General features: G+C 40.2%; 1 protein-coding gene across 5 annotated transcripts in view; it reads left to right on the top strand.

The window, feature by feature from the left end:
- Window positions 1-18,982, top strand: part of DNAJC6 (DnaJ heat shock protein family (Hsp40) member C6) — a 155,747-nt gene that overhangs the window by 109,013 nt on the left and 27,752 nt on the right. For all 5 annotated transcript variants that reach the window (XM_030865857.2, XM_060304700.1, XM_030865858.2 and 2 more), the window contains 4 exons: window positions 8,874-8,996; window positions 13,259-13,392; window positions 13,904-14,098; window positions 15,001-15,118. In XM_030865857.2, coding sequence (XP_030721717.2) covers window positions 8,874-8,996; window positions 13,259-13,392; window positions 13,904-14,098; window positions 15,001-15,118 — 570 coding nt within the window. The remainder of the gene's footprint in view (window positions 1-8,873; window positions 8,997-13,258; window positions 13,393-13,903; window positions 14,099-15,000; window positions 15,119-18,982) is intronic.

Genomic DNA, 18,982 nt, shown 5'->3' with positions numbered 1-18,982 from the left:
CATTTTTAGAGCATTTACAGTGTTCCAGGAACTTTACATGCAATATCTCATTAATTCTCTCAACGGTCCTCTGAAGTAGATGGAGAAACTGAGGCACAGAGAGGTAAGGTAACTTGCCCAAGACTACAGGCATGTGTCTTAGCCATTACTCAGGGCTGACAGTATTACCTGGAAACCTGGATTATCCTCTCAAGGAGCTTTTAGAACTAGGCAGAGAAAGTTCTAGTTTCAGTCTAGTTAAGGAGCTGTGACAGCTGGCTTTGGTTTGAATCTGATGTTAAGCCTGATATTTCTGGCCACTGAATTCTTGATTTACTCACTCAAATCAGGCTTTTTCTCTCTCAGGAACATTTTCAAAAATCTTGCCTTAGCCTTTAGGTACGATTGGTTCTTCAGCTACATCTGGATTTATTAATAAATAGAAAGGGGTTTTACACATTGGACCCTTTAAAGTGAAACTTGATTTCAACTATGCAAAATGATAGCTGGTTGTGTGTACTGTGTATTGAGGATCTCAGCTTTGATGCCAGAACACATTTTGCTCCAAATTTTAGTTGCCATTAATAATCTCTGGACGTCAGTTTCCTGATGAGTAAAAACTAGAAGAGAGTCTGTATGCTGTCTTAGACCACTTTCTGCCCTAATGTTCAGTAAGATAAGGGAGAATTTTGTGAAGGATTCTCTTTTCCCAGAGTGTTTTCAAAATAGGCAAGAGGTAACCCAGTGGTTCTCAAGCTTTAGTGTACATCAGAATGTCCTAGAGGGCTTGTTAAACACCTGGGCCTGGCACTTCTGGTTCAGCAGAGGGGTGTGGTGAGAATCTGCATTGCTAACAACCTCCTGGGTGCTACTTCTACTGTTGCCCTGTGAGCCACTCTCTGAGAAGCACTGATAAAACCATTCTAAAGTGGTTTCGTCCCAATTCCCATTCTATAACGGAGATTTCAAATGCAGCTCTTTAATATTCCCTGTAGTTAACTGCCCTTCCACCTCTTATTCCATCTATTACCTAATTCAGAGCAAGGGAATTAGCATCCAATAAAAATGTGGGTAGCTATTTTATTTCTAATTCAGATGCAAATATTTTGAATTGATTTTTCTTGTTTGGAGACTCAGTGCCATCATTTTCTTTCTTTCTTTCTTTTTTCTGATTTGTTTTTTATTGAAGCATAGTTGATTTACAGTGCTGTGCCAATCTCTGCTCTACAGCAAAGTGACTCAGTGATACACATAGTGCCACCATTTCTATAACTGAAGGACCATGGAACATCCTGTATAATATTTCATAGAAATTTTATTTAATCTTGAAATATTTGTGATAATCTGAAAATTTTCCCTCTGGAAGTAAATAAAGATGTAATATCATTATAGAAGCATTCATGCATATAAAGGTATCTCTTATATGTATATATGATTTATAAAAGCAAGCTCTTTTATAAAGATATTTAAAGAAAGGCATCAATTAGTGTAACTATGTATTTTGTGACCAGACTTAACAGTCTTACCAAAGAAACCAGGAATTGCATATGGACTATCTGCCCCAGACTGCTCTCACTTGCCCTAGAAGAGCAGGGAACACGTTAATTTTATTTGCTACCTGGAACGGTGCCTGGCATGGCTAAGAAATGTCTCTCAGAAGATTTAATGTGCCTGCCAAGAATTGTTGAACACATAGATATCAAATAAAAAGTTGATTCTTGGGACTTCCTTGGTGGCGCAGTGGTTAAGAATCCACCTGCCAGTGCAGGGGACACGGGTTTGATCCCTGGTGTGGGAAGATCCCACATGTCCTGGAACAACTAAGCCCGTGCATCGCAACTACTGAGGCTGCACTCTATAGCCCGCAAGCCACAACTACTGAGCCCATGCGCCACAGCTACTGAAGCCCGCGCTCCCTAGAGCCCACGTGCCACAACTGCTGAGCCCACACGCCGCAACTGCTGAAGCCCGTGTGCTGCATCTACTGAAGCCCGCGTGCCTAGAGCCTATGCTCTGCAACAAGAGAAGCCATCGCAATGAGAAACCTGCGCACCGCAACAAAGAGTAGCCCCTGCTCGCCATAACTAGAGAAAGCCCGTGCACAGCAACAAAGACCCAACGCAGCCAAAAATAAAATTAATTAATTAATTAACTAAAAAAAGTTTGATTCTTATTCTCAAGGCACTTAAGCCTAGTTGGAGAGAGAAGTCAGGACGTTCTAAAGACAATAATATTTACAGTACCTACTGAGGGAGTTTAGTAAAAGGAGACAGTAGTGAGAGCTGGACCTTGACGCATGAGTCTTGTCTAGGTGAAAGCGGTGGGGTTATTTCTTCTCCATGCAAACTGTAGTCTGTGTCTTACCAGTCTCCGCAAGATCTGGCCTCTGTGCCTCTCTACCTCATCTTTCACTGTTCTCCGCTGTATGAGAACCATGCTCCCACCAGGGGAGACGCACAGTCTCTTTGCATGAGCTGCTCCCACTCCCTGAAAGGCCACGCGTGCCACACCCCCACCCCTTCTTTGTTTGCCACATTTCGCTAAGGGGAGGATTTCCACATACCACAAGTCTTTTCCAATTCTTTCCCCTAAAATGCAGGATTGCACTGCACCTATAGCCCTTTATAGATAGTCCCAGAACTCTGGGGACTGGAAGAGGACCCTCTGACCTAGCTCCCTCAACCCTCAGTTGCATCTTAGGACAGTCCCACAGCCTTAGTATTTTCATCTTAGCTCTGTTTTGTGTGTGTGTGTGTGTGTGTGTGTGCGGCACACGGGCCTCTCACTGTTGTGGCCTCTCCCGTTGCGGAGCACAGGCTCCGGACGTGCAGGCTCAGCGGCCATGGCTCACGGGCGCAGCCGCTCTGCGGCATGTGGGATCTTCCTGGACCGGGGCACGAACCCGTGTCCCCTGCATCAGCAGGCGGACTCTCAACCACTGCGCCACCAGGGAAGCCCCTTAGCTCTGTTTTTGATGTGGCTACATCTCTTTTCAAGTTCCTAGTCCTTTCTCTTCCCAGCACTAACACCGCAAATTGATTTGCATCCCACTGTTGCATGACTTAGAAAAGTGTTCTTGGTTCTCATCTTCCAGTCCTTGAGGCCTGAAATCATTTTCTCCTCCTTCCAGACCAGTGGAGTGCTAGGTCTGCAGCTAATTCTAATTTTAATAAATGTAGATGGCCAAGGCTTCTATAAATACCACTGTTGGAAAAGACCAAACACAAGACTGGTTTTATTTATAGACTCACAGGAGTCCAGCTGTGTCTATATCTCTATGCCTTGAACCCTGAACTCAGTCATTTTACCTTTTTATTATGTGACGTGTGTTTGGAGATAAAGACGGTGGTGACAGAGACAGGCTGTTTCTAGGAAGATTTTACTTTTTTGAGGGGCATCACTCTGTATTTTGATTCACTTTTAGGCTTAGAAACCACATGGGTTGACAGGAATCATATGAAATAATTAAATAGCAATTCCTTAGTATTTGCATATGTAACAGAATGTTAAAATAGGACTCTGTTTAGTTTCAATTTTAGCAGAGGATTTCACTCAAAACAAAACATGGCAGATAGCCCTTCATTCAGAGTGCTAGAATACCTATTCAGGACTGCAGAGGAGATATTGAATGCCAGTGTTTTGACTCTTCTTAGCCAGTATCTACCTTAAGGAAATAAACATCCTGATGTTGACAGTGAAGTCCTGTAGACCAATGAGATGCATCATCTAAGCCAGATGTTCTGAATCTGAGTTTAAAAGACATGGTTCCACTGTATATTTCGATCCATGCATGGGCTTCAGAGAGTTTAACCATCTGTTTTTACTCCTATTTTTTCTTTATTGTGGTAAAATACACATAACATAAACCTACCATTTTAAGCATTTGTAAGCGTACAATTCAGCAGCATTAAATTCACTCACAATATTCTGTAACCATCACTAGTATCTATACCCAAACCTTGTTCATCATCCCCCAAGTAAACACTATAGCCATTTACTCTGTGTGTACGTGTGTGTGCACTGGTTCCATTTCTGCACAGAAGGTTTTATAGCTCTGCCCTAGAATGTCAGGAACTACTGCTTTACACATTTCTTGGTGTTGCTGTTGGCAATAAATGGAAAAGCAGATGAATGGCCACCAAGTCTAGCCTGCCCTAAAGTTCTTACATTCTGATAATGCTATTCCAGTGCCACTTTGAGCCTCCTTCCTCTGTCTCACCAGGAAGGGGTATGCTGAAGGAGCCCAGTTAGTAGCACTGAAAAGATAAACCCAGCTGGTTCTTTTAGAATCTTCTTTTATTTCGACTATTTCTAAACTGCATAATCTTGTAGAATTTCTTCCTCTTTGCAAAGAACTTAATTTTAGGAAAATACATGATCAACTTGGGTTTCTTAAAGGATTGTTTGAAGGTCACATTTTTTTTTTCCTTTTTCCTTCCAGAATTCATCAAAGAGGTCACCATAGCTCCCAGTTGTTTCTGCTCTGGTTTGCTGGTTGGTGAAGGGAGTTGGCCATAGCAGAGAGACTTTATAGATTATATTCATCTGTCCTCCGCCACTGTGCATCAGTGTAAGGACAGGAAATAATGGGGCAGAAAAATATCCCTGGCCTGGGAGCCAGAGGACCAGGAAGCCCCACATTCTACTTCTGCAGCCTTCAGTGAATTGAATGTCTTAGTAACTTTGATAAAAAAATAGCCACCACTTGATCCCATAACTGTCTCACAAATGTAAGATGGAATTCTAGTTAATAATCATCAGACAGTATACAAACTTTTATTATTTTTTTATTGAGGTGAAATTCATATAATATGCACAAATTTTGAATTTTATAAATTATCCTAGATTCGCATCTCAGCTGTTCCTCTTCCTGGGTAAGTTACTTCACCTCATCTAAAGCTCGGTTTTCTCCCATATAAAATGGAGATAACAAGGATTCCTATCTCACAAATAGAAAATTTTTCTTTAGGTTTGCTGTAAGGAAGACGTTTGATAGCAATGTCTGGCTTAGAGTAAACATTCAGTAAGTGGAAGCTATAATTACCATTAACAATAATAAAATGCCAAATAAATTATTGCCTGAAGTACTCCTGTCCTCCCAAAATGGTGTCAGGTTCTTAAGACACTGGATATGGCTCTTCAGTCTGATTCTCCGTAGCCCCTTTTGCTCTTAGGCTCAGCAAATGGGATGCTTCTGTCTTCTTATCTCGTGCTTGGGGAGACAGAAAGATGAAAACCAAATGGCATCCAGCCCTGGTGCTGTTCTGGCCTCCTTTCCCACTGGGTGGTGTCATGGCAGCCTGTAATCCATATGGCGTTTTCTGATGCTCTACAGCTCCAGGAGGGGTTCAGAGAGACTGGAGGCAGCATCGTGAAGTGTCACCTGCCCAAGGATTGTGCTTATTGCATGAAGCTGTGAACCTCACAGGTCTACAGAAATCACTTGCAGGGGTTGAATTCGTTTAAAAAATTTTTTTGATTTTGTTGATGCCTTAAATGTTTTTCCCCTTTAGACAGAGCACATGCTTTTAAAAAATTCTAATTGTATGTTTGCTTAATGGAGTATAATTATATATCAAGTAAATATGTAATTATGCAGTACTTTAAATTAATATTATTTACTTGATTGGTTTAATGATTCTGAACAATTAGCCTATTGTGCTAAGAACAGTTTAGCCAGCTTTTAGCTGAGACTCAGATATTGACATTTAGTGTTTGTAGGAGTGACATACAGTTTCTAAAAGGTTTAAAGATACTGCCTGAGAAAACAAATTTCCTACACTTTTACATGGTCGCAACCTAAAAAAACAACAAAATCGGTTCCTTCCTCAAGGTACTTTACATGTAGACAAAGACAAATCTTATTATAAGAAGAGATTGCCGGGCTTCCCTGGTGGCACAGTGGTTGGGGGTCCGCCTGTGGATGCCGGGGACGCGGGTTCGTGCCTTGGTCTGGGAAGATCCCACGTGCCGCGGAGCGCCTGGGCCCGTGAGCAATGGCCGCTGAGCCTGTGCGTCCGGAGCCTGTGCTCCGCAACGGGAGAGGCCACAACAGTGAGAGGCCCGCGTACCACAAAAAAAAAAAAAAAGGGATTGCCAAATAGGGTTCATTCTTCGTTCTTTCACTCATTGATTCACTCAGCAAATACCTACTGAGTGCCTGCCATTGGACTAGCACGTGGACTCTGGACTTGGGTTACAAAAATGAAAAATGGTCTCTCTTCTCATGGAGCTTAGTGTCTAGAGGGGGAGACAGACATAAACAGTTAATTTGAATACAATAAGCTGGCACTTACTGCGTTTACATTGTGCTCCTTAATTCTTACCACCATTTTTATTTTACACACAAGAGAACTGAGGCTTGGAGAGGTTAGCAACTTGTCTAAGGTGAATCAGGTAGTAAGTGGTAAAGCTAAGGTGAAAACCCAACTGTGGCTTCACCATTTTGCTCTACTGGTGAAAGCTATAACAGGTGAAAATGGACAAAGATGACTGAGATGACTAAGCACTTCTGCCTGTGGGTGTTAGAGAAACTGTGGGAGACAAGAGAACACTTGAACTTCGGCTTTGGAGTATGAATAGAAATTTACCAAGGGAAAGAAAAACATCACAGGCAGGAAGCAGCTTGTATAAAAGTATATTTTGCAATTCCTCTGATGGCAAAATTTTTCTTCCCAATTATTCTGGTTTTAATCAATACATTATTTCCATTCCTTGAGAACTTGTCAATGGGGAATCTATCTGAGGATAAAGAATCGGCCAGAAATAGACCCAAATCATGTTGGGTGAAAGGGGCAAGCTGTTATGGAGTTTAAATCGACAGAGGCCCAATACTGGGTCACCCTGGATTGTTTGGTAGCTTTGTTAGGCATTTCCTCTACTTTGTTTAATAAACTATACCTGTCATTCTCAAAGGTCTAGGAAAATTAATAACCTGGAAGGTCCTCTGACGCTACCCACAATCATTTTGTAGGAAAAAAGTTACAAATTAACCAAAAAGAATGGGTTTTTTGGCAGCCACAGAGAGAGAGAGAAACTCCGTGTGTTTGCTTTCAGGTGTCAGCTCTAGAGACCACAGATAATTTCCCACTTATATTTTGACTAGTTATTATCTAGTTACTAGAAAAGCATGAACCAAACAGATTATTCCTGCCTCTCTCTCCCCACTCTTAAATGTAAAGAATTTGGGACGTTTGGGTTTTCTGAGACCAGTGGTGTTAGTGTTGCAGACACTTTCTGATGATACCATCTGTATAAAACCTGTTGTTTTCTCCCGAATTCCCTGTATCAGCCAGTGGCACCTGCCATCCTTTTATCCTTTTATCCAGCCATTCAGGCTGGAAACCTAGCAGTCATCCTCGATTGCTCCCCCTCCACATACCCCTCCATACTCATGCACTGCCACCCTGTGATCAGTCCCTGAGTCTTGTACAGGCATTCCACTTCCTCTCTATTTTTTGAATCCCTCAAGTCTTTGTGTGTCCCACTGCCACTCATCCAGCCTAAGCCACCATCATTTCTTACTTAAATTCCTAATATAGCCACCTGACTGTACTCTCTGACTTTTGTCTTGTGTCATCTATATCTGTTCTCCATACTGGACCTTGAGAGGTCTTTGGAAAATGTGAGAGTCACTCTCCTTCTTAAATACTTCTCTCAGTTCTTAACAAGGCCTGGTATGATCTGACCCTTCAGTCTATGATTTTGCCATATAGGGTTTCATTCATTTTTTCCAAACATAGCTAGCTCTATCTGACCTTAGGGCTTTGCACTGACAGTTACCTGATAAAATAATAATAATAATGATAGCCAGTATTAATTGATCACTTTGTGTATGTCAGATACTGAGCTAAGCCCTTGAAATACATTCTCATGTAGTAGCCACAACCCTATGAGGCAGGTAGGTAGGTATCATTCATGACATTTTATGGAGAAAGGCTTAGAGAGGTCATGAAGTTTGCCTAAGTTTTTCCTTGCTGTTAAATTAATAAATACCTAATCGATTGAGGCTCATGCCTAGAATTTTGAGGCAAATGATAATCTCAACCAGTATACTGTTGCAGCAAAGTGACTTATACTCAGAAGACCTGGGTTGCAATGCTGGTACTGACCAGCAGTGTGACGTTAGACAAGACAACCTCTGAGAGTCAGTTTTCTTATCTGCAAAATAGAGACCATATTAGTACCTGTCTTATATGACTGTTGTAGAGATCAGAGCCAAGCAGAATTCTAGGAACATAGCTGATATCCTATAATGTGTTAAAATGAACATGTGTGTTAGATGAATGAAAATGCTAGAGGTTGCCCCCATGGAGTTGTAGGTTCCCTCATTAAAAGAGGAAGAAATAAGACCCTTGAAAAAGCCTATCTTTAGCTTATCCAGCAGCACTTTTTCGTGTTTTCACTTTTATCATCTTGGATAAAGTTAGGGATAGTGCAGGATTTATAATGTAATCCTATAATTAAGCATCTAGTAGGCAGGTCAAAACATTTTATACTAAATAGAAATTAAATGCAGTGGAACATTGAACCTTTGAAATCCAAATACTGGAACCTTTAAAAATCCAAATATGTATGTTAAATCATCTAGTTTAATTTTAAATGTTTTGGATTGGCCAAAAAGTTCGTTTGGGTTTTTCCGTAAGCACTTACAAAAACTCGAAGGAACTTTTTGGCCAACCCAATATTTCAAAATATGTTTACCGAAACAGAATTTTTGTATTAAAAAAATTGCAGGATTAAACTCTTCTTTCTGTGTTTGGACCCTGTTCCCAACTCTTTCTGCTGTATTAAAAGAGAATGTAGTGTCACTTCCAGAAGTTGTTTGGTGTGCTACCTGCCCATGGAGAGGAAGTCGCTTGGCGAATTCATTTCCTTCCGCTGTGTTCCTTTAGGTCTCAGAATGCAGTTGGCCCATCAGGCAGGCCCCCAGTCTGCACAACCTCTTTGCTGTGTGTCGGAATATGTATAACTGGCTACTACAGAATCCCAAAAACGTCTGTGTTGTCCATTGCTTGGTGAGTAACCTTTTCTTGTTGCTGTTGTGGCTATCATTCATGCTGGTTTGGTTTGGTCAAATACAAATGGCCTTACACAGACTGGTGAACCAGGTAGTGCTTAAGTTGAATAAGCATTTCTTAAGAACCCACTTAGGAATTAGGTGATGTGAAGGATATAAAATGAGGGGAAAACTTATTATTCTTGCCCTAAAGCTCGAATACCAGTGGGAGAGGCAGATATGTATACAACCCACATGATACAGGGCCTCTGGAATGTGCTAACTATTATAGAAGAGATAGAAACAAGAGCCGTGTGTGCATAGGCAAAAATGCCATTGAGTTTTGGATGAATAGAATTGACATAAGCACACTGGAATATTCTTTTCTTACCTTTATGTTTGAATAAAAATGAAATAAAAAGACATCTATGCCCTTATAAGTAGTCACATAGATTGACTGTATTTTATAGCAATTCCCAGTGGAACTGAGGATTTTTCTGACCACTGACTTCCTAGAATCCCTTTCCCCAACCCTTCCTCTGGAGGGCTCTTGCCTATTGTTTAAAACTCAACTTTAGGTAAAATCTTTTTTGACAATATGGACATTCAACCTATATATCTAAATGTCTTTGGATTTAAGCATTTAATATACTGCATCATCATACTCTGGTGGCCTGCCTGTTTCCCCACTAGACTGTTAGCATCCTGTGGGCAAGAACTGTGCCTTTTTTACTTTGGAATCCCAGGTATGAAATATTTTTTTTTAACACTGTATTTTATTTTTACAAGAGATAAATAAACTGACACCAAGCATTGTAAATGGATGACCACAACAAAAGCAACAATGATTGCAATTACCAAACACAAAACACACTCACTCTATCTCATAACATTGACATTCAGTCCAGGAATCCTCCACTGTAACAGCTCCTTTACTTTGCAGTGAAAATTGATTTGTATATTTTCTGCCTCTGAGTCCTTGTGGGATTTTTTTTTTTCTATTCAAACAGAAAGTCACAAGGTATGAAAGATTTGAATAAGCGATTGGATATATAAAGAAATGAACACACAAATGAAATCTGAGCATAAATACTAGAACTATTCATTGCTTCTGTAAACTTCAAGGTGTATTTTTTGCTATAATCTTAGTTGATGATTTTCTCCCTCTTTCTTGAGAGCTAGTTGGCTAAAAGAGGGATGAAAGCTGAGATTTTTTCTTCTTTCCATCTCACAACCCCAAATTCTTGGTAATAAAAGAAGAACACTTGGTGCTTCATAGGAGTTTAATGTGAAAGGCCAAAGGGTTTTCCTTTCAGAGACAGAACAGGTTGTATAAAGGACAGATTATTTTTAGAGACTAAGCAGCCTTTAGGTACTTTGGTGATTTTTTTCTTCACTCGAGAACTTTCTAAAAGTTCAGCGAGCCTAGGTCTGGCAGCTTTGTAAGAGAAGATGGCTCGAGAGAGACCAGAGGCTCCCAGTTCTAATGATACAATCATAACAAATAAAAACCCAATGAAGAAGAAAAAAGAAGAGACATACAAAGAGTGAAGACCCTATAGCCTGCTCTCTAGGCTTACTGAAAAAGGACATGCATGAGTTGGAAGTCTGCACCAAGTCTTTGGAAGTGGAATTGCAGCTGGAGGTGGGAGCATTTATTTTTATCCTATATATACTGCTGTTTTATTAAAAATAATCATATATTCATCTTTTAATTAAAAAAACTAAGAAAACTTTAAAAAAGACCTGCATGGCTGATAAAAGGAGGGAACACATATCTAAGAGCCATGAACCTGTTAAAAGAGTGTCAGGAAGACTAAATTCTAAAAAGAATTAAGATTGAGAAAAATGTCTTTTTAAAGAAAACTGTCCTTGGAATAAGGACAACAACAAATGCTGGAGGCACACGGTATAATCTTAAGTCCTTTATTCTGTTCCTTCATGGGGGAACAGATGTCAAGCTAGAAAGGGAGTAACACTGATAATTAAGACAAAGCTGAGAGGTAGGGAGATAGTAAAAGAGCGTCACAATACTTAAAAATAATCCACTCTCTAGACTTAAATTATGTGACAGAATGCTAAAAGCACTTGGAAAAGCAATTATGGGTTCCTTATGCAGTATTGAGGAAACAGAAAGAAGAGTGCCAGTGAAGAAAGGAGAGGAGATTTTTTTTCCAAAAGATGGAGGAGGTTGATCCTGGAAAGTTACAGGCTGATGAGCCTGATGGCAATTCAAGGTGAAATTCGAACACAGTTTGTGCACAGATGATTTGAAACTCTTAGAAAAAAGGAGTCCACATCGATTCATTATGAACACACATATCAAACCAACTGGACTTTCGGAACAAGACGAATAGATTAGTAGAGATAGTTTATTGGAGTCCTGCGAGATATTTCCCCATTTCTTATATTCAAGATGGAGAAATTGGGGCTAAATTTTTAGACATTTAGACAACTATTGGCTGAATATTGCTTCCAAAGATAGGTGACTAATGGATCAGCATCCTCCCAGGAAAAGGTTGCATTTGGTTGCCCTTTTATTACAGCTTTGAAAATGTGGAGGCAAGCTTCTCAGTTTTCTCAGATGGGTCATTTCATAGAAACTACCAGTGTGAAATTAAACACAGGGTAAATGTAAAGTCCTGAATTCTGGTTCTAAAAGATTAAGTGTGTTTGTCCATTAACACATCATTTGAAAAAGAACTAACAGTTTTAGTGAATAGAAAGATCAATAAGAGCTCATGGTGTGATTTAGCTTACATTTAAACTAGTTTAGCCTGGGGTTATGTTAATAAAAGCAGAGGGTTCTTACCACACTAAGGAAGATGATATTTCCTCTCTAGTTTGGTCAGAGCACATCTTATATCTTGCATTTCACATCTGGGCAGCACATTTAAGCCTGTTGTTTTAAAACTGGAGTCTGTTAAGAGGAAGTCCACTGAATGATGATGTCTCTTAAAATGGAACATCAAATGAGGAAGAATTGAAGGGATTGTGTAGTAGTCAGGGTTCTCCAGAGAAACAGAACTGACAGGATATGTGTAGAGATACATAGGTAAGAGGAGGTTTATTATAGGAATTGGCTCAAGTGATTCTGGAGGCCTAGAAGTCCCACAATCTGCCTCCTGCAAGATGGAGAACCAGGAAAGCCAGTGGTAACATTTAGTCCATGTTCGAAGCCCTGAGAACCAAGGGAGCCGCTGGTGTAGGTCTGAAAGCCAAGAGCTCCGATGTCCAAGAACAGGGAGAAGATGGGGGTCCCAGCTCAAGAAGACAAAGAGAATTCTCCCTTCCTTTGCCTTTTTGTTCTATTTGGACCCTCAGCAGGTTGGATGATGCCAGCCCACTTTGGTGAGGGCGAGTCTCCACTCAGTCTACTGATTCAAATGCTGATCTCTTCCAGAAACGCCCTCGCAGACACACCCAGAAATAATGTTTTACAGCTCTTTGGGCATCTCTTAGTCCAATCAAGTTGTGACATAAAATTATCACAGATTGGGTATGTTTTCAACCTGGAAAATAGAAAAGTTGATGGAAAGGGAGAGTATTTCAGATATGTGAAGGGTTGTCCCAGGGAGAAAGGAGTAGGTTTACACTTTGTCCAGAGAGAAGGAAGAATGAGGATCGTTGAGTGGAATAGACTGCAACTCAGCGTGTTCAGGTATAAGGAAGAACTTTGTGAAGTCCGTCCAGAAGCAGGATGCTCCTTGTCACTTAAAGTATTCTAGAAGAAGCTGCTCACCATCTGTCAGGAATGTCATCGCTTGCATTCCTTTACTGAGTGCGGTTGAACCAGGTGAAGCTTCTTTATTTTATATCCATCTAGGAACATAACTCTGGGTAAAATACACACATCGCATATTCCAAAAAGCAGTATTTGCCTAACCTGAGAACTCTTTACCTTCACCCTAAACTGAGAGACCTCAACTATTCTGATCCTACAAGTCCAAAGTTACTTTGAAAACTAGATTATTTTTCAGTAAATATGTACAAATCTAATTTATATTGCTGGGTTTCTTAGGTTAGCAGAGAGTCAGTTGTATCCTGAGAATCCGTCTTTCCTTGCTGCTTTGTGATTTAAGTAGCTGGGATAGATTTGGGTTTTCAGGTGAACAGTTTTGAACTGACAGGCACATGTAGTTAAGATTTCTGTCCTCCACACGCCACGCCCAGACTCCCCACCCTTCACCTCTTTCTTTTAATTGCAAGTACCAGCCACTCTCCATGTTGAGTGCCTGACCGACCCATGTTTATGACAAGTTTATACGTTTTCTTTGATAGGATGGACGGGCAGCATCATCAATTCTGGTTGGTGCTATGTTCATTTTCTGTAATCTCTACTCTACTCCTGGCCCAGCTGTTCGATTACTCTACGCAAAGCGACCAGGAATCGGACTTTCGCCATCCCACAGGAGGTAAAGTCAGCTAGATGCAGGGTTGGCGCAGACAGGGTCTAATTTGTATCATGTCCCAAAAAAAGGGGAAAAACCTTTTTATATAATCGATGTATTGTCTTCTCTCTTTGGGCACAGTTTCTTCTTTCTCTTATTTAAACTGCATCTCCTTACTTCCTCTTGGGTTAAAACTGCGTCTGATGATAAATTCTGATATTTTTTCTAAAGCTAGCCCTTAACTGATAAATTTAATCTGCTAGATCAAATATTGAGCTAGTGTAAAATGCCCATAAGCTTTTTCATTTAATAAATACCCCTTTGTCAGCTCTTCAGGGGGAAGTACAGCAGTGTCACTAGATAAAAGCTTTCCTAAGTTATGGCAGCATTCTCTCTTGCCAGTTAATGTTTAAAGAATTAACACAGTAAGTTTTTATTGTAGGTTAATAATTTATGAGAGCAAACGTTCTAGCAAACCGACTGCTTATTTCTTCTGCTGTGGTCGCACCAACAGAATGTCTGTCTTGTGTTTTAGGTACCTGGGCTACATGTGTGACCTCCTAGCAGACAAACCCTACCGCCCTCACTTCAAGCCTCTCACTATTAAGTCGATCACTGTCAGTCCAGTTCCTTTTTTCAACAAGCAGAGAAATGGATGTCGCCCTTACTGTGATGTACTGATTGGAGAAACCAAAATATATACAACTTGTGCAGATTTTGAACGAATGAAGTAAGTCATGATACTTTTCTTCATTTCTTCTTGTGAACTGCTCCATTCCTGTGTAAGTTGGATCCTATTCTTCCTTTGAGGACTACATTATGAAATGCCTGATATTTTAAAAAAAGTGTTCAATATAGGTGGTAATCATAGAAAAGCACAATTATATCAAGGGATGCCGTAGCCCCCCTTCAAATGGTGATACAAACTAAGGGACTAACATGAGCTATAATAAGGGTTCAGACAGTGGTGTAGGGCAGAAGACCTGGACACTTAAGAAGGAGATGACCTTGATAAGAATTGGTGATGATAATGGAAGAATCAGGAACGAATGAGGTTTCTAGGTGAGCAACTAGGTAGATGCTCATATAATTAAAAAGTTATAGAATCTATAATAAAGAGCAAGTACCAGTGGGAGGTGGTGGGAGATATGGAAGAAGGGACTAGATGATAACAGAAAATGAAATTGATTGGAAATAGATTGAATTTCAAAATTGGTATATGAGATACTCACAGAGCATCTCATTGCTGTTTCTATATTGATCTCGGTTAGACTTCTTTGTTCTCTCTCTGTTTTTATCATAAATTTACAGTTAGGGCAAGGTAAATACATCAGGGCTACATGTATTTGGGGAAAACGTTTTCTGCTAATGGGCAATTGATTTATCTAGAAATCAGGATGGGTTCGAGAGAGAGGACCTGGCATAAGACCAGTGGCATCCTGTGGCAGAACCAGTTTGCATCCAGTTGGCACTTGCTGTGCTCCTGACTTTGCTTAAGATAAGAAATGGTTCCTGGGTTCAGGCCTGGGCCAACAGGTGCCTTGGCCAGAGCCACAGAAGACTGCCTGTATACCTGTGTTATTGTTCCAGATTAGACTCTCTCTCAGTGTATGCTTTTGTCTCTGTTTAAAGAGAGTACCGTGTCCAAGATGGAAAAATCTTCATTCCCTTGAGCATCACTGTGCAAGGAGATGTGGTTGTTTCCATGTATCACTTGAGGTCCACCATTGGAAGCCGGCTACAGGCTAAGGTATGGTTTCAGAAAGAATTATGATATAAGCTCAGCTGATCCTTTAATAGGAGTGTACCTCACTTTGGGCTTGAGTGACTTCTGGTTTTAGAATCAGAAAAAACATTTAAAGATTACCTTTGGAAACAACCTAAATGTCCATCAGCAGATGAATGGATAAAGAAAATGTGGTAGAGGGACTTCCCTGGTGGCACAGTGGTTAAGACTCCCCCTGCCAATGCAGGGGACACGGGCTCGATCCCTGGTGTGGGAAGATCCCACATGCTGCGGAGCAACTAAGCCTGTGCACCACAACTACTGAGTCTGCACTTTAGGGCCCACATGCTGCAACTACTGAGCCCGCGTGCCATAGCTACTGAAGCCCGCGCGCCTAGAGCCCGTGCTCCGCAACAAGAGAAGCCACCGCAAATGAGAAGCCCACGCACCACAACGAAGAGTAGCCCCCACTCTTGCCACAACTAGAGAAAGCCCACGCACAGCAACGAAGACCGAATTCAGAGAGAAAAAAGAAAAAGAAAAAGAAAATGTGGTGTATATATGTATATATAAATATATATATAAAAATTCGATTTTATATATATATATATATAATGGAATACTACTCAGCCATAAAAAAGAATGAAATAATGCCATTTGCAGCAACATGGATGAACTTAGAGATGATCATACTAAATGAAGTAAGCCGGGAAGAGAAAGACAAATACCATATGATATTACTTTTATATGGAGTCTAAAATATGACACAAATGAACTTACCTAAGAGACAGAAATAGACTCACAGACATAGCAAATAGACTTGTGGTTGCCAAGGGGGAGGGAGGTGGGGGAGGGATGGATTGGGAGTTTGGGATTAGCAGAAGCAAACTATTCTATTATAGAATGGATAAACAACAAAGTCCTACTGTATAGCACAGGGAACTATGTTCAGTATCCTGTGATAAACCATAATGGAAAAGAATATTAAAAAAGAATGTATAAATATGTATAACTGAATCACTTTGCTGTGCAGCAGAAACTGACACAACATTGTAAAGCAACTATACTTCAATTAAAAAAAGAAAACTGCAGGGCTTCCCTGGTGACGCAGTGGTTGAGAGTCCGCCTGCCAATGCAGGGGACACGGGTTCCTGCCCCGGTCTGGGAAGATCCCCAGATGGTTTTGCCAGAAGATGGAAGCCCAAGGACTAAAGAGCAAACCTTGCCCTTTAGAAACTTGTGCCTTTTTTATAGTGCCCTATTTGGATCGGGGTGAGAGGAGATATTTCTATTGAGGATGTGGGATTAAGTAATCATACTTTTTCAATTTTTAAATTGAGATAGAATTTACATAACATAAAATTCACCCTTTTGAAGTGTACAGTTATTTTTAATATTTTCAAAGAGTTGTGCAGCACCGCTAATTCCCAAACATTTTCAACACCCACGAAAGAAACTCTACACCTCTTAGCAGCCACTGTCCATTCCTCCTCCTCCATTCCCTAGGCAACCAGGAATCTACTTTCTGTTTCTATGGATTTGCCTACGTTGGACATTTCATGTAAATGGAATCATACAATGTGCGGTCTTTTGTGACTGGCTTCTTTCACTTAGCCTAATGTTTTCAAGGTTCATCCATGTTGTAGCCTATATCAGTACTTCTTTATATACCCAGATAATATTCCATTGTACGGTTATATAGCTTTTATTAATCTCTTCATCATTTGATGAACATTTACGTTATTGCCACCGTTTGGATATCACAAATAACGCTACAGGTAATTGCATTTAAAAAAATTTTATTTATTGAAGTACAGTTGACTTAAAATGTTACATTAGTTTCAAGTGTACAACATAGTGATTCATTATTTTTATAGATTACACACCATACAGAGTTATTATAAAATATTGACTATATTCCCTGTACTATACATTACATCCTTGTGACTTATTTATTTATTTTTTATTGGAGTATAATTGCTTTACAGTGTTGTGTTAGTTTCTGCTGTACAATGAAGTGAATCAGCTATATGTATACATATATCCCCTCCCTCTTGGACCTCCCTCCCACCCCCCACCATCCCACCCATCTAGGTTGTCACAGAGCACCGAGCTGACCTCCCTGTGCTATACAGCAGGTTCCCACTAGCTGTCTATTTTACACATGTAGTGGTTTGTTAAACCCAGTCTCTCAATTCATCTCACCCTCCTCTTCCCCCGCCCATGTCCACATGTCCGTTCTCTACATCTACGTCTCTATTCCTGCCCTACAAATAGGTTCAAAAACAGAAATATAGATCAGTGGTACAGGATAGAAAGCCCAGGGATAAACCCACGGACATATAGTCACCTAATTTATGACAAAGGAGGCCAGAATATACAATGGAGAAAAGACAACCTCTTCAATAAGTGGTGCTGGGAAAACTGGACAGCTACATGTAAAAGAATGAAATTAGAACACTCCCTAACAGCATACACAAAAAGAAACTCCAAATGGATTAAAGACCTAAATGTAAGACTGGACGCTATAAAACTCTTAGAGGAAAATGTAGGAAAAACGCTCTTTGTCGTAAACCACAGCAAGATCTTTTTTGACCCGCATCCTAGGGTAATGAAAATAAAACCAAAAATAAACAAATGGGACCTAATGAAATTTAAAAGCTTTTGCACAGCAAAGGAAACCATAAACAAGATGAAAAGACAACCTCAGAGTGGGAGAAAATATTTGCAAATGAAGCAATGGACAAAGGATAAATCTCCAAAATATACAAACAGCTCATGGAGCTTAATATCAAAAAAACAGACAACCCAGTTAAAAATGGGCAGGTGACTTATTTATTTTATAACTGGTAATTTGTGCCTCTTAATCCCCTTCACCTATTTCACCCTTCTCCCCTGTGACAACCACTAGTTCGTTCCATGTGTCTGTGAGTCTGTTTCTGTTTTGTTATGTTTGTTCATTTGTTTTGTTTTCAGAGTCCACATATAAGTAAAGCATACAGTATTTACCTCTGTCTGACTTACTTCACTAGGTATAACACCCTCCAGGTCTATGCATTGTGTTGCAAGTGGCAAGATTTCGTTCTTTTTTATGGCTGAGTAATAACCATATATTACATCTTCTTTATCCATTCATCTGTCAGTGAGCCCTTAGGTTGCTTCCATATCTTGGCTGTTGTGAATAATGCTGCTATGAACTCAATGTTAAAAAACAAACAAACAAACAAACAACCACAATTTAAAAATGGGCAGAAGACCTAAATAGGCCTTTTTTCCCAAAGAAGACATACAGATGGCCAACAGACACATGCAAAGATGCTCAACATCACTAATCATCAGGGAAATGCAAATCAAAACCACAGTGAGTTATCACCTCACACCCATCAGAATGGCTATTATCAAAAAGACAAAGAATAACAAGTGTTATTATGGCAAAGGTGTGGAGGAAAGGGCACCCTAGTACACTGTTGGGGGGGATGTAAATTGCTACACCAATATGGAAAACAGTATGGAGTCCCCCCGCCCCCTTGCCCAAATTAAAAGTAGAACTACCACATGATCCTGCAATTTCACTCCTGGGTATCTATCTGAAGAAAATGAAAACACTAATTTGAAAAGGTATATGCACCCTAATGTTCATAGCAAGTAATTGTATTTTAATTCATTAAATATTTGCTAAGTACATACTCTGTGCCAGTCATTGCCTAGGGGTTTAGGAGTGACAAGAGTAAAACTGTATCTCTGCCTTTAAGGAGCTCAGGTGAAATTCACACATGTACAAATATCCACTACCATTGTAGAGGTAGGATGAAATGTCATAATGGGAGCAGTTTGTTTTATCCAGTGGTGGTTCAGAAAGGCTACAGAGGATGTGACCTTTCAAGGTGG

Source organism: Globicephala melas, chromosome 1, assembly GCF_963455315.2.
Source record: "Globicephala melas chromosome 1, mGloMel1.2, whole genome shotgun sequence".
Classification (NCBI taxonomy): domain Eukaryota; kingdom Metazoa; phylum Chordata; class Mammalia; order Artiodactyla; family Delphinidae; genus Globicephala; species Globicephala melas.
Note: the sequence above shows the minus strand (reverse complement) of the source record. Positions and strands in the feature narration are given on the sequence as shown.